The sequence below is a fragment of the Labrus bergylta genome, chromosome 4 (assembly GCF_963930695.1).
Source record: "Labrus bergylta chromosome 4, fLabBer1.1, whole genome shotgun sequence".
Taxonomy (NCBI): domain Eukaryota; kingdom Metazoa; phylum Chordata; class Actinopteri; order Labriformes; family Labridae; genus Labrus; species Labrus bergylta.
Window position 1 is genome coordinate 14,337,836 of NC_089198.1, and position 16,681 is coordinate 14,354,516.

The following is a 16,681-nucleotide window of genomic DNA, read 5'->3' on the forward strand; positions in this document are numbered from 1 at the left end:
AACTTAGTGGTTACCTAATGGTTACTTAGTGGTAACTTAGTGGATACCTAGTGGTAACTAAGTGGTTACTTAGTGGCTACTTAGTGGTTACTTAGTGGTTACTCAGTGGTTCTTTAGTGGTTACTTAATGGTTACTCAGTGGTTATTTAGTGGTTACTTAGTGGTTACTCAGTGGTTATTTAGTGGTAACTTAGTGGTTACCTAGTGGTTACTTAGCGGTTACTTAGTGGTTACTTAGTGGTTACTTAGTGGTTACTTAGTGGTTACTTAGTGGTTATCTAGTAGTTACTTAGTGGTGACCTAGTGGTTACTTAGTGGTTACTTAGTGATTATCTAGTAGTTACTTAGTGGTTACTTAGTGGTTCCCTAGTGGTTACCTAGTGGTTACTCAGTGGTTACTCAGTGGTTACTCAGTGGTTACCTAGTGGTTACCTAGTGGTTACTTAGTGGTTACTCAGTGGTTACTTAGTGGTTACCTAGTGGTTACTTAGTGGTAACTTAGTGGTTACCTAGTTGTTACTTTGTGGTAACTTAGTGGTTACTTAGTGGTTACTTAGTGGTAACTAAGTGGTTACCTAGTTGTTACTTAGTGGTAACTTAGTGGTAACTTAGTGGTAACTAAGTGGTTGCCTAGTGGTTACTTAATGGTAACTTAGTGGTTACCTAGTGGTTACTTAATGGTAACTAAGTGGTTACCTAGTTGTTACTTAGTGGTAACTTAGTGGTAACTTAGTGGTAACTAAGTGGTTGCCTAGTGGTTACTTAATGGTAACTTAGTGGTTACCTAGTGGTTACTTAATGGTAACTAAGTGGTTACCTAGTTGTTACTTAGTGGTAGTAGAGGACAGAGTAGGAACAGCACAGAATAAAATAGATGTAGGCTCATAGCTACAATGTCAGTAATAATGGTTGAAGTATGTGTGGTAGTAGCAGTAACAGCTACGTATGATAATAGACTGATCAGTCAAATATTTACATTAGCAACTGTGATGATGATGACATGGGGAGGACTGAGTATGTTAGTTATAGAAGTTAAACCATTGGGGTCAGTTGATTTTTTTTTAAGAAGGTCTTTGATTAAAGTCTTTTAAGGTGGCATTCAATCCTTTTATAGTTTCTATGCATTTATTTTGACATCATAAATATTGCCTGCAGTGATTGGATCTGTTTTCTCAAAGTAAGCCACAAGAAATTACACAGAAACTTTTTTTTTTTTTAAGTTGTTAACTTGTGGCACTCTCTAAAAATCAAGTTTTAGAAGTAGAGGCAGCACGCTGTCTGAACTGAACTGTGAGGGTTTAATAGCCTTGAGGCATTAGTGCAGCCTGGTTAAAGGTAAACACCCTGCACAGTTCAGACACTGATGGACAAAGTGAGGCAAACAGAGAATCTCCAGCCTCACAGAATTGAGCTGTCAATAAAGTAGCTGCTCCATATCGGTCTCGTCTTTTTCAAACCTTTTTATAGAAGCTGATGGTGTAGGTGGGAAATGTGTGAAATTGCACACAAATTGAGGGGAAGGTAATTTGGCTTCTTGAATTGTACACCGGGTCAATTCATCCAAAGAGAAACTGAAGAAGTGTCATTCTATTTATTCTTATTCTACAGTGTGTTGGACAGCCATATTGAAGCTGCAACACAGAAAGGATGATTTAAAGATAATCTTACTGGTACAATAATCTATCAAAGAGATAATGCTATATGGAACATAAAAAACACATGCAAACAAATTCAAGCACAACAGCAGACAGTTAATAATAATAATAATAATATTAATAATAATAATAATAACTTCATTTATATAGCACCTTTAAAAACACAGGTTTACAAAGTGCTTCGACAAACAGCAAAGGCAAAAACAAGAACAAAGAAAACTAAACCAAACAAAGAACATTAACATCAGCAAGAATATAACAGATGCAAAATACTCCAAGACAATGCAACAGATAAGAACCCATATAGCAAGATACCCAACAGACATATATAACTCGACCATCATAAGAACCATTATAAGAACCCAGGCAAGACAAGTTAACCTCAAACAGCAGGCTTTAATATCCAAACTCAAGTTTAGCTGACTGCTTATTGAATGTTTAGCTGTTATATTGATTTCACTGCAACTTCACCTTGATTGCTCATACACAGGATCGTCTGCATATGGCCAAACTCACTTTAGCCATTTTCACATATGCACCCAAATAACGACGCGGAAGTAGCGGACGAACAGACTCTGCCATAAAATGCTATTATGAGAATATTTGCCTTTATATTAATGCTGTATGCATACAGTCTATGCGCTGACTCCAGTCACAGGATGTAGTGACTTGATCTTGCCAATCAAAACGTTTAAGCCACTGAGGTGCTGATAGCCTACAGTACTTAAATTGACGCTTTGTCTTCCGTGTTGTTTGGCAATAACTCAGTCAACTAATCCATGCTGTCACAGGGTAACGGGTTTAATCTGACATCGTCCATTAAAAATAAATATTCGGGTTATCTACATACACTTATCCATTATAACTTGAATGCAAAACAAAAACCAAGCTAAATGTTCAGTCCACGTTACACTTCACAACGGCGGTAAAAAAAAAACTGTGTGCCTCTGACGGTAGGCTGCCCACCTGCCTATGATTACCCCTCCTTCTATTCCAACACCATAGTGAGTATACCACCTACTGTGACAAAAATGTGGGTCTAACACAGGATGTCAATGTCACCAACCCCTCCTATTGGCTCGAGGTGAATTTTCCTTATGATAACCTGTTGCGTTCTCACATCAGCCCACTCGGACCTGATGTGGAAAAAATACTAGAGGGCTGGCAGGAGAAACTCGGGGTGAAGTCCGAGTGAAAAATTTGGCTGTTTGTGTCGCACATACAATATCGGTTTTTGGAGTTTTGTGAAAGCCCTATTTTATGCTTCATGCCATTTTATAAAAGTCAATTTTCATTTTTTTTTATTTTACCAGAAATATTCAGATTAAGATGCAGGAAACTATTTAACAGTAGATTCATGGTTAGTCCAATAGAGCTCTACAGAAATATAAATAAAGGGCCCAGTTTTGTTTTCCCTGTTAAAACAGTCCTTCTGCATAAAAAAATCCACCCTTCTACCCCAGATCTGCCTGACTCAAAATTTTCATACAGTTCTTAAAATGACCATAATTTAGAAACTTATCAAGCTTAAGAGTGATTATTTTGGTTAAAAGTTGCAGGTAGTATCCCTTAAGTATCATGTGAGTACAAAGACAGCCTCGCTTTTGTGTAACAGTAGCTTCCTAATGACTGTGTCTTGAAGCAGGAGGCAGTGATGGGCACCTCGCTGAAGCCGGTCTGACAGCAGGGAGACTAATCCTGTTTGGAAAGAGGGAGAGGAAAGATCCCTGAGAGAAGCTTCTTCTGCCTCTTAAAGCTGACAGACAGGCAGGCTCAGAGAAAGAGAGAGACAGGGAGGAAGAAGAGTGAAGAAGAGTGAAGAAGAGTGAAGCGTGTGAAGGATGCAGGTTGTTGGGATGTGGGCAGCGATGCAGAACCAGCTGGATGGAGGAGGAGAAGGGGGAGAGGAAGGAGGGGAGGACAGTTAAGGACAATTTGAGGACAGAAAAGTTAAGCAACAGAGAATATTTAGAGGAACAAAAACAGAACCTTTAATGGCATAGAACACCGAGCAAAATCATCCCCCTATGTTTTTACCATCATAAGATTTGTGTGTATTTAAAGGAACATGTTTAAAAAGGGATCCTGGTAGTTCCTTCTGACAGACAGCGGGAACATTGTTGTGTGCTGATGCTACACACTGAAGGACAGGAAAGCTGCTTTGGAGGAATCAAACAACCCAGTTGAGCGTGCCGTGCTTATGAAAATGTAGCCGATTGTTTCCTCTTGTTTTCACTTGTGCTGACACGATAACACGTGTACCTCTGGAAAAATGAATAAAAAGTTCCATTTAGTCTTGAAATGCAGGGAAAAGCAGCGCTGATGCAGACGAGAATCGACAACGTCAACAATAGGCCGCTCATTTGAATCCACAATTAATCTGCATCAGTGTGAATTGTTCTCCTTTCTCTCTCGCAAACAGCTCTCCATGAATCCCCATTCAGAGGCTAAGTAGCACGTAATGAGTGATGATTTATAGACTCAGCCTGTTCATGAATATTAATGTTGTGTAATCACAGTAAGTACTTTATTGATGCAAACACAGCACAGTTCTTGGTACACACTTCACTGTCATCAAACAGAGCAGCAGGATGGCAGCTCTATTTTTACTGTGTCTGCTTATAACTTTAAGTAATTACATTTATTCGTAATGTGTTTTCATTATCAAAGAGCGCCTAAAACGAAAGCGTCCAAATTTAAGAACAATGAGATTGCTTCGGCAAATTATTTCATTTCTATAGTCTCTGGACTGTTCCAAGAAGCAACTCAAACTTCCCTGTGCAGAGAAGCCTTCATGTGCTTAGTTTGTTTTTGTGTTTGCCTGATCTTAACTTTTTCATGCTTAACACCGTGATTTATTTATGTACATTTTCTCATCTTATGAATCGTTTGATTGCTTTTATTTGTGAAGCACTTTGTAACTGCGTGTCTTCAAGGTGCTGTATGAAGAAAGATGTCCTTAATTACATTACCTACTATATTCATACCTTATATTCGCACCGTAGCCATTTTAGTTGTTGCAGTGTCTAGTGAAGTCTGTGTGGAAATCCCCTAATGGACCAGAAACCTTAATTTGTAAAAGCAATCTCCTTCAAATAATCAAGAAATGGGTGATGAATTTGCCAGGATCCCCAAAAGGATTTAAAAGAAAGGGACACTTTTCTTGAGGCTTATATCCACAATGTTGAAGGTCCGGCCCACTCCTACCACACACAGGCTCTCCCCGCTTTCCCATCAAACACCCTCATACCTAATGCACTGTCCAGACATGCACCAGCACCTTACACTGGACAAATACTACACTTTATACTGGACAATAATCACTGTTGTGCCTTTTATTGTATTTACACTTTATTTATTATTACCTGCTTTTTTTTTAAAATACTCATTCAGTTTCCTACTTATTCACACTGTGCAATATTCAATGACAACACATGTTTACATTACTTCTTCATACTCAAAACCACAGCCATATGCACGGCATCGTACAGTCTTGTTGCATGTTGTTTAGCTCGTATTGTTCTGTAAGTCTTTTTCTTATTTTCACATCTCTTCGTCACCTGGTCTGTGAGGAACCTAATGACATAAAGCTCTATACCTGTAGAAGAATGGCAATAAAGTTACGAGGATCTGAGTTTGACCAGCGGTGTCAGTCTGTGCCATACTGTGTCTTCGGTGTTGTGCCACTGAAGTAGCCAGCTGATAAAATAATCTATGACACATGATCCACTTCATCACTTCCAAAATGATTAATATGGATTTCTATAACTGATGTGTTTTACAGTTTCATTTCACAGCTGATTGAAGTGGTAATGAACTGTCTGAGCACACATCCTGTACGGTACATCCTGAAATGTGTTGATAACTGTGAGGCCACCTGATATATCTTCCCTCTGAATTGCTGTATGGATGTGTGACATAGGTGAAATATGAAGATAGCAGCTATCTACACAGTGTCACATGAAGCTGCTGCGTTCCCTGGCTTCAGGCTTAACAGTGAAAACACGGGACTTTGTTCCAATTAAGGAACTGCTACTTGAATTGATTGTGTTAAAGACAGCCTACTTATATCCCTGCGACATGATTGGCTGTTTATAGTCTTTTTCTTTTTCTCTTGATGTCGAGTGGCAACTAGCGTTTAAGGCGCATTAGCTTTCCCAGTGTGTGGGTGGTGTAATTTTCAGGCTTAAATTTATCAAACTTTTATCCAACTTTTGTTATATTTCTATTGAGATAATTATCATTAGTCTAATTTACAAATATGTGAGACCAGAGACCTAACAGTGAAGTACTAGCTTTGGCTAGGTGCTCCAGTCTGAGGTACATATTTTTACTTTTCCCTTTGTGTAGTTATTCAACGATAATTATCATTTTTTTAAATAAGCTTAAGAGATGCTTTTGGTCATGTTTTCTTTATTTCCCTTTGGAAAGATCCCGATTAAGTAATTCTCCATGTTCCATATATGTGAAAGAGGCCTTTAAGCTCAAGTTTTGTACTCGACTTAGAAACATGAGTGTGCGCTGTTTTGTTTTTTTTACCTGACAAGTAAATAAAACATGTCTAAAATGTTGTAGCATTAATTAAAGCTTTAAATTGAACTTGGTACTTTGTTATTTTAAAAGAGGCTCTTTCTAATAAAGCCTTATACATTCTGTTTCTTTGTTTTCCAGCGGAGTTCCTGTTCCTGCTGTGGGGTGTGTATCTCTGCTACGCTGTCCGCACCGTACCCTCAGCTTTCCATGAGCCGCGTTACATGGCTGTGGCCATCTACAATGAGCTCCTCTTATCAGCCATCTTCCACATCATCAGGTGGGTGAAGGAAAGGGGGGGAGCAGTTCATGGTTTGGCTACATACATAGTTTAACATTTTCATTGTGAAAGTCTTGAAAAGAAAAACGTCTTTATCCAGATGAGTGATTTACCTCGGATCAAAACGTATTGGTCTAAAATGAAGATACAAGCAGGTGGACACAAAAACATCATAGCTCACATAACAAAATACACAATAGAGTGAGCTGTTCTTCTCGACATGTAGGCAGTAGAAGCTCTGTTAAAGAAGAACTGATCTGCACAACAACAGCCAGCATAGATAATAAGATCTGCAGCTCTTATGATTATTCAGTTCTCTCATTCATTCCAGGATGATATTTGATTGATTGTGTCACAGCTTTCAAAATGTATACTTTTTGTCTGGAAATGATACAACTCAACATTAAGCTCTCAAATGCTTCTGCAGTTTCGACACTACGCAACATCAATATGCTGAGTAACCCACTAAATGGTTAAAATGGTCACCCTTGCTAGAAACATAACTACTAGTCCGTTAAACCAATTGTTCATATTTTTGTTAGCATAGGCCCACAATGTTGGTTTAATGTTGTGGTTCAGCCACCCACCACTTGGGTGGCTACTGGGGCTGTAGCTCTTTTAATGGAACTGCTCTCCCCGCTGTACTGTCCGGACTTAAACCAGCACGGTGGACTGAAGCACTTTGTAACCACATTCAGCAGAGGAATGGACATTTCCCTGCAAGGAGAACCGAAGGCAAGGGGAGCTAGCATTGCTAAAGTTAGCTTTGTTTAGATGGATGGATGGACTTTATTGAGCCCAAACTGGGAAATGGTGGTGTGACAGCAGCAGGTTATGAAAGCAAATAAACAACAGAAGAAAAAAAATACAAAGTAAGTAAATCCTAACAACAATAAAGAAAGAAAATTCTAAACCTATACGGATCCAGAAATATGCTCAACATTATTTATACAGACTCAAATAAAGTAAATCTAAACTCAAAAGCTACTAAACTAAAGTCTGATCCCAGTTGTCGATATGCAGTTACATTAAAGTGAGCTGCCGTTCAGCAGGTGGTGCAGTGCGTGGTCGGGATTATCCATAATGGATAACAGTGTGTTCAGTGTTCTCCTCTCTACAAAAGCGTCCAACTTGCAGCCAATCACAGAGCTGGCCTTCTTAATGACCTTTTCCAGTGTGTTGATGTTTCCAGAGACCTCAGTAAACTACAGTGCACTGGCCACAGCAGACGATCTCCAACATCTTTCTGCACACGTTGAAGGATCTCAGCTTCCTCAGAAAACAGTCTGCTCATCCCCTTCACAGCCTCATTGTTGGTCTGATGTTGACGTCCTCTCCCAGAACACCGAGCGTTGGTGAAGCTGTCCTTTTCCTTCTGAAGTCACTCAACATCTCCCTGGTCTCCACTTTTAGAAGCCGTTGATGTCTTCATGTCCCCTCCTCAAATTTATCCACCAGCGCTCTGTACTCGTCCTCTCAGCAATCACTTATACAACCCCACCACCGCAGAGTCGTCAGAAAACTTCTGCAGATGGCACGACCTGGAGTTGTACTGAAAGTCAGAGGTGTACAAGGTGAAAAGGAAAGGAGATATCACAGTCCCTGTGGAGCTCCTGTACTACTCCCCACGATTCCAGACTGAGCACTGCCCGGTCGGACAAACTGTGGTCTGTCTGTCATGTAGTGAGTAATCCAGGAGGTGATAGACACGTACACGCCCATGTTCTGCAGCTTCTCTCCCAGCAGTTGTGGCTGGATGGTGTTGAATGCACTGGAGAAATCGAAAAAAGGTCATTCTCACAGTGCAGCTGGTTCCCTCCAGATGTGAGTGAGCACTCTGCAGCACTCTTATCCACAGAGTAATGCACGTCACAGAGTGCCTCACATTTCAACCATGCACATCCAAAAAAGCCTTCAATTTCTGTTGTTGAGGAATGTGATGATCCGTGTCAAATAGTAATTAAGTAGGCTACATCCAATATGATTTTGGACAGTTTTTAGCAGTGTTACATTCATTGCTTTCAATTTGCACTGCTCTCTAATTGTTTTCTTCCCTTTAGATTAGTCGACTAGCCAGAATTACATTTTCTGTTTAAGCAACAGTAAAATGAGTCACTAGGAACATCCCTGGTGTGTACAGGGAGAGATGAAATGGGGAGCTAGAGAAGGGGCATAAATGAGAAATGTTACAAAGCTAAGAGTGTGGAACAGTGGACTCTTCCCCATGAACATCTTGGTGACAGTGAGGAGGAAATAGCGTGAACAATAGCAAGCGGCTTAGAGGACTTTACACGCTCGTGCAGCACAAGCTTGTTGTTTAATCATAACCATGGAGGTGTTATTCTGTTGGAGCAGGCACTACAATGCTGAACATGTCAGATGAAAGGCAGGGAATTCAGCCGCCCTCTTCATCAGGGAGAAAACAGAGTCAGCCGAGTGCTTGTGTAAGCCAGTTGAAAGGAAGTAAATAAGAAATGTCTTTCCCAGGCAGAGACACAGTAGATCCACTGAGCCAGATCCCAAAATACGCTCTCTGTGCGCTGTAACTGTCTGTCTGCCTTTATATCACACTCACAGAGCAGGAAATTACACCATGTACTCAGTAAGACAACTTCCTGAGTATTGTACATTTCTTTTTTTTTGGAGTTAAATGTCATATATTTGCTGTGAAATACCCAGAATATGGTTCATTGAATTATCTCTTGGACTCCACAGCGACAATACTTTGGAGGATTACATTATCATAGTACTGTCACTATAAAAAAAATGATATCAACTAATAAGAATGATTGATCAAATAACTGCGGTCAACTAGAGCATTATCTCCCATATCTCCATGATGCTTTCCACATTTTTATAGTCGGTTATTTGATTTTATAATTTTTTTCCTCACTCTAACTGTGCTTTTTAGTATTTTTTGCAGCTTTGGTGGGCATCTGTTTCAACAACAGAGGCTTTAGTCCATGTGGCAGAGGCCATGGATTCAAATCTGACCTCTGCCCTTTTATTGTATGTCTCTCTTCTCACAACATTTCCTGTCTCTCTGCAGCTGTCCTTTTCAATAAAGGCAAAAATGACCCCAAAATATCTTATGAAAGAGAGTTCGTGGAGGCCAATAAAACAACAAACATCCATTGCATAAAAAAAAAAGTACCCTCCCCTGATATCTCCTCCCATGGACTCCACCCCCAGCATAGAGCAAAACTTTTGCACAGGTCCGCCATTTTTATTCTCGCTAGCGAAGGATTGATGTCTACCAGGAAAACTCAGGGGGGCTCATTGGATTTAAAGAGACACACACACCAAAACAGAGCGTTCTGAGAGAGCTGGTTTATACAGGGTCACAAACCTCCTCTGGTGCTTGATTCATGTTAAGTTTTGACCAAAGCACAACACAGATGTTTCATTTAGACCACAGGGGGACTGTTGTCTTTAAGTTATAGGAGTAACCTATAACCCTAACCCTTGTGTCTAAAGCGTGTCCACTTAAATATATCAGAACTCATGGATCCGTTGTTTTCATTTTCCAGTTCATTCACTCAGAGTGTCCACAATTCCAAAACAGAATCCAAACTTAATATATCAAAATTCTTAATTTAAACATGATGAGAAAACATTTGGCGTGCTGCTCTTACTCCTCCACATTCTCAACTTTCTCTCACCACCTGAGCATCGCACCCACGTTACTTACGCAGCTCCACCCATAACACAAAATGCCTGCCAAAAATATGCCCGAATAAATCCATTATTCAACATAAAAAGCAACACCAGTTTCCATTTCAATCATTTCCATCAAGTACTTCCCTTAAATGTAATACTTATTTCTAATGTTTCAACTATTAGCACCAACTGAAATCAGACTTCTCTAACTAATATAACCAATAACCAATGGCCATGATTAAAATGTTCTTTAATTAATAATTATACCATAATAATTATATCATAATTTTTTTAAATGAAATTCACTTGGCGTCACTTCTTCCACAAAACAATGCAGATACAGAGTATGCTACGTTGTTTCACAAGCCTAGTACGTATCAGGACTTAACTAAACTTCTCAACAATGTGGTTTGGATGAGCTCATTTTATCACATATTTAAAGACAACCTGTGTTGAATTCTGTAGAAAGCAGAGTGGAGGCAGTTTTAATGAATGTGATTCTACCTTCAGGCAGCTGCTTTAGGTTTGTGTTGCATGAACAATCAGCTTGCAGAGACTTCAAACATGCATCAAACATCTTTACAGCCACCCTACTTTACATTTTAATTATACATCTTGTTTGTTTGTGTGCACTTCTGGATCATTTACACACAAGCCTGTTTCTATTTGTCATGTCTGAATATAGGTTTTTGACTATCTGTGCTGAAAGACTTGAGCAGCTTAAAGTCTGCTGGAAGAAGTAATACACACTTTCCTTTTTTCAAAACTCCTAAAGAAAGAGAAACTTTCTCAATCCCGCTGCACTGGGAGTAAATCTGCTCAGCTGGTTTTCTTTGTGCTCGCAGGAGCCTCGGGCAAAAACTTCCATTGTCACACCGTCTCCTTTATAAAAGTTGCTGATTGATTTTTCTTCCAGCGGTCCATTGTGCTCAGAAAAGGAAAAGATCACAGCCTTTTAATCTGTTGAGAAACTTCAATGGGTACGTCTTCATCTGAGGTGTGGAGCTGTTACATATCATGCTATTCCTGCTTGCTTTAGGGAATAAAAATGTTGCATAGTCCGTCTGCTAGAAAACCCTTTTAAATAAGAATGGACTAGTGCAGGCCGCTGTGTTTGTGGTGTGGAGGAATACACAAAATCTCTGCTTTTCCTATGGTACAGTATCTTATGGTGAATGGACTTGAGCTTGTATAGCGCTTTTCTAGTCTACTGACTACTCAAAGCACTTTATACACTGCAGGTCACACCTACCCATTCACATAGTGATGGCAGAGGCTGCTATGTGAAGTCTCAATCAATATGAACTAATCCATTCATACACATCCACACGCTGATGGTGTAGAAAACTCTCATCCCTGTGATTCAGAACGTGAACAATTTCAATATCCAACCAACAGAGCAACCACAATCTACACATCTGTCAGACTACTTACCAACAAACACGTCTTTGCATTTCATTTTCCCCTCCACTCTTCAACTGTTTCCTCTGGACTAGTTAATGGCCTTTCAGCTGACACCTCATTTGACCAATCAGGACCTTCCACTCACTGCTCTTAGGCTACTTTAGCCAATGAGAGCCTGAGTAGAAACAGGACTTTCTCTCACTGCCCTCCATGGCTACATCACAGATGATGCAGATGTGTGAGTTGAATAAAGGGATGACAGCGGGGTCTGTAGTCTATTCTTTTCAGAGAGTCAGGAGCAAACGAGGCCAGCTGACTTTATTTGGCAAAAGTGAATTCAAGTACCAAATATAACTTAAATGTTCCTTTTAATCATTTCAAATTAAAGTCCACTTAAATAATTATGGGTAACAGATTCAGGGACGTGTGCCCACTCTGGAAATATTTGTGTTATTGTGATTATTGAGAGTTATAGCAGAGAATCAACAACCTGTAAAACCTGCTTACAAATGAGAAGGAAACAACTCTTCTGCAGTTTTTGCTGGATGAGAAATCTTTCCAAACACTTTTGAACAAAAACCACAATATGCCTTCCGATTGTCTAATAATTGTATTGATTGATCAATCATTGTGTCTTGCTTTGATTGGTTCATCCAAAGTGCCAAATTTAAAACAGCAACAATATTTGGAATGATTGCATGAAGTGTTACAAGAGAGCCACAGGATACAAGAATAACTACTGTGAGCTTGACGTAGATTTTGCACATCTCTGGAATGAGTCAGTGGTGACAGATGGGACAAATATCCTCGCTCTGAAACACTCAATTTGGTTTCTTTTAAATAATTAAGGTTGAACAAAGAATGAATCAATGCCAGACTATATCCTCCTATTTCAAATGATTTCAGGTGTATATAAAGGCGTAAACAAACAATGAGCAGAATCTTAATCATGGCAAGATTTAAAATACAAGCCTTTAACTCTTAACATTTTAAAGTCATCAGACAACTGGAGAAGAACTGCAAGGATACAGTCTCAGATCAGTCGATGTTTAACATATTGGTGTAATCAATTGTCTAGGATGTTATTTTCTAAGAAGTAAAATCTGGGCCTGTTATATCAGGTAAGCATCAATATTGCTCCTTATTCACTGTAGAGAATAGCAATGTAGAAGTCCATGTAAAGCATTGTTTCCTAAAAAAGTCCGGACATTGTGTGAAATGTAAATAAAAGAATATGTGGTTATTTTAAAAGAAACATAGAAACCTAATTTTTGATTGAAATGGCACAAAGAACACACATCAGTTTAAAGCCTCACTATGTACGCCCATGTGACGCTTTACCTTCAGTCTGAATGTCACGGATGCGTAATTGGGGGCCAAAGTTATCTTACCTTTAAATATTGCCCAATGTCCCACACATGATTGTTGCTTGCCATTGTGAGCCACATGATGCTTTGAACTTTTACAACACCTGGGAAACAGAACACTATCTACGAATTCACCCCAAAGACATGAACTGTTGACCGAAACCAGTCTCTGCAAAGCCGTAAAATTGACCATCTGTTGAAGCGTTCAATTCTGCATCAAATGAACATTTATGTCTTTCTTCATCTAGATATTTGTAATTGTCACATTGAATGTATTATAATCATCTTTTTAAACTCAAAATCTGATCTTCAGAACGGCAATGAGAGTTCTATTATGTTTAATATGAATTTGACGTGGAGCGCTATTGCCATCTAGTGTTAGAATATCCATGAATACGTAACCTTCATAATTATACATTTAGACGTGTTATAAAGCATACTCTTTGATATTAGCTATAGAAGGTGTTATTTAAAGACACCAATTTCTTTTCCTACTTTACTAATATGTCTTATTAAGAATGCTGACTGTATAACATGGTTTTGTTCACCTACAGGCTGGGATTAACTAAGGATTTTCCCATTTGGTGTGATTTTCATTTTAACATGAATCTGATAGAAATGTTTGTCTAAATATATGATGTGAACCTACATCAACGTGGATCTGATAGAAATAATATTGAAATGAAAGTATGGTGACGTATATATGTTTAGATTCTTATTCTTAATCTTATTGAGTAAACTCGGTTTAGTTTAAACAATTGTCCTCCGGTCAGAATGGGAGTCACCCGTGGGAGGCACCCCTCTTTGCCTGCAGACCCCCCTCCTCTCAGCCAGCAGATAAGAGTTCACACTCAGCTCAGATCTTGGGTTCTTCTTGTTTTTGGTTTGTGAAGTTTAGAGCTTCAGCTCTGGCTCTCTTCTCTTCAGACTTCGGTCTGAATCACTTCTTTTAAGCTTGTGCCGTAGAGACAAGTCTCTGCCAAACTTTCTATTTCACGCACAATTTTTGGAACATCAATTCTTTCTGGCTCAAGCAAGGTTTTTGAACTTTCTTCTCCAAAGTCTTTGCTCTTCAATTTTGAACGCCAATTACTTAGTTTGGATTCATCAAGATGGCCATCCGGTTAATCTGAATTGGGAATCGACGTATCAAAAGATTCTTTAATCATTTCTTTCCTGTTGGATCCTCTTGGAGCTTCCGAGACGACAGCTGAACCGACGTACAATCTCCATCCCAGCTGCACACTGCGACCAAGGTGTCAAGGCATCTAATCTGGCCCGTGGACCTCTCTGGACCTGGAAAGAACCGCTTGAAACGCGGGACCAGCCGGCGGAGTTCAATTGAACACATCTCACAGTAAGACTGCTGGTGGCAAGGGGTGTTGGAAGATTCAGGCTTGAGTCATGTCTATTCAGAGCCCTCCTTTAAATCCAAATAGAATCCCAAAATTCTTTAATCGACTTTTTCTTTTTGTCCATTTTCTGATTAAGTCATTCAAACAATACCGCGTCTTATCTCATTACTAAATATATAATGTCACCATACATTATAATTACATTATCCTGATCATGATAATCATATTCTTTATCTGTTTCATCTATACATTATTGTTTACCCCTTTTATATTAAATTTTACACATAAAATTCAGGACTTTGTCTGTGTGTTTTCTTGTTTAACATTTCCAGAACTTACTTCTTTCAAGATATGAAACTGACTGATTAATTAACTTATACCATTAAAGTTATTTTCTTCCTTTAACAGGAAGAGGTGCCCCTTCTTAAATCTGAGGTTAAATAAAGATATCTTAATAATTAATAATTCAATTACGCTCCACATAGGTTAACTGATTTGAGAAATAAAACACAAATTAATATCAAATTAAGCTTATTAGCTTCCCGCCCTGAGAGAAATCAGTGAAAAATGGCTGCAATGTGTACAAGTTGAATTGTTATAAACACATGTAAACTGTCTATTCTGGAGTGTCTACAGTTTTAAGTATTCAAAATGTATCATGGCTCAAAAGAAAGAAACTGCTACACCCTGAAACTTTGTCAAGTGGAACACATTTTTCACAACCTTCATTTATACCTCTTATAGAGCCAGCTGGTTCCAATACCCCCCAGCTTTGCTTTAATACCTCTGTTTACAGTGTGTGAAGTCATTGCCTCTTGGTTTTGGTACTTTTAAGAGAATCACCAAAAAGCTGCGTTTAATGTCTGTTTGTATGCGTGTCTGAAGATGTTTCACAGACGCTCAAAGTCGTTTTACTGCTGAGTTTCTAATGTAAATAAACTTTGATAAAGTGTCGCTGATTGAACATAATTTCTTCTGTTTTTGCATTCTGTAGGTTCTCTCTGGTTCCTGGTCTGCACCCTGACTGGATGCTCCTTTTGTTCTTCGCTCACACTCACCTGAGTGTGACCGTGACTCTGGGCCTGCTGCTCATTCCAAAGGTAACGCTTCGTACCTGTAGCTCATGAACAATCTCAGTACTGTATATTAGCTTATACTGGGCTTTAGTAACAGAGTAGATTTACTTAAGACCTAAACTGATTTTTCTGATATTTCTTTATCAAACTCAGTCTTTTACCCCTTACCATTAACATAGTGTTTTTTACTCCACTACATTGATTTAAAAACACTGTACATTAGTAACATACAAAAACCAGATTTTAGATATACAATTGTGCTTATAAAATAAACGTAGAGATTCATCTTCTTGTTCCCAACCATTCTACTGATAAAATATAACAGTGTTGTCCTTCTTAACTTCTCATATAATTGAATAGCTGTTTGTTTACAAAAGAGGTAACACTACGCACAACTTCAAATAAATAAATAGAAACAAAGTCATAGGTTAGGTCTAATCACTTATAGGGACAAAACAACACGAGTTGGGATGTTAGTTGGATGTTTTGTCGGCTATCTCCCTTCCATTAAAAAATTCATATGGACAATTCTGACTTCCGAAAATAGTGGTGTGAAAATGTCCGATATAAGTCTCAAATCTATGCTCTTCAAAACCACTGAGCAAAACTCCTAACCTGTTTTAATATTTGTGTTTATTAAAATGATTGTTCGGCTTTTTGCCTTGACTTTAGAGGACAGTGGGTAGAGGAGGAAATTGGGAGGAGAGAGAGGGGAATGAAATGTTGGAAAGGGGTTGAGCAGAGGTGCTACTTGTCAACAGGCTAGGCATGCAACCGTTTGGGACTCCAGGCCAGTAGGGGACTACCAAGAGCTGACAAACTTTCAATCACAGAAGAGGCTCAAAATGTGCAAAGTTTGCAATGACAACAGGAAACCCCCTTAACAGGGCCCCATCTGACAGCATTCACACACTCATTACACTGCTAATGGTAGCATGCATTATTCCTGTGAAGAAGTTTGTTGATGAAGGTAATAACTATCCTAATTTGAATTTAGGTGCTGGAAAAGATTCATCTTAAAAAGCTAAAAAATATTAGAACGTAGGCGCAAATACACATTCATAGTGTCACTATTCTGGGAAACAAAGCTGTACATAAGAAGTAACCTCCATAGAAAGTTTGCACAAGATCAAAGTAGAAGTTGTACTTTTCTTTCTTATGAGAGGGATTTAAAAATCCTGCATTTAAATGAAGGTTACATTACATTAGTACAGAGAGATTTCCATAATGGGCACTGCTGTACTTTAGCTTGTACACACAGCAGTCCATGAATCATTTTAAGTGTATTTGATATTACTGATCTAGAACACACAGACGCACGCACAAATACACATATGTTACGTTAAACTCATTC

General features: G+C 38.9%; 1 protein-coding gene across 1 annotated transcript in view; it reads left to right on the forward strand.

Moving 5' to 3' along the window:
• gpr158b (G protein-coupled receptor 158b) overlaps positions 1 to 16,681 on the forward strand; it is an 85,405-nt gene that overhangs the window by 60,235 nt on the left and 8,489 nt on the right. The window contains exons 8-9 of the mRNA XM_020649194.3: positions 6,327 to 6,465; positions 15,246 to 15,351. Coding sequence (XP_020504850.2) covers positions 6,327 to 6,465; positions 15,246 to 15,351 — 245 coding nt within the window. The remainder of the gene's footprint in view (positions 1 to 6,326; positions 6,466 to 15,245; positions 15,352 to 16,681) is intronic.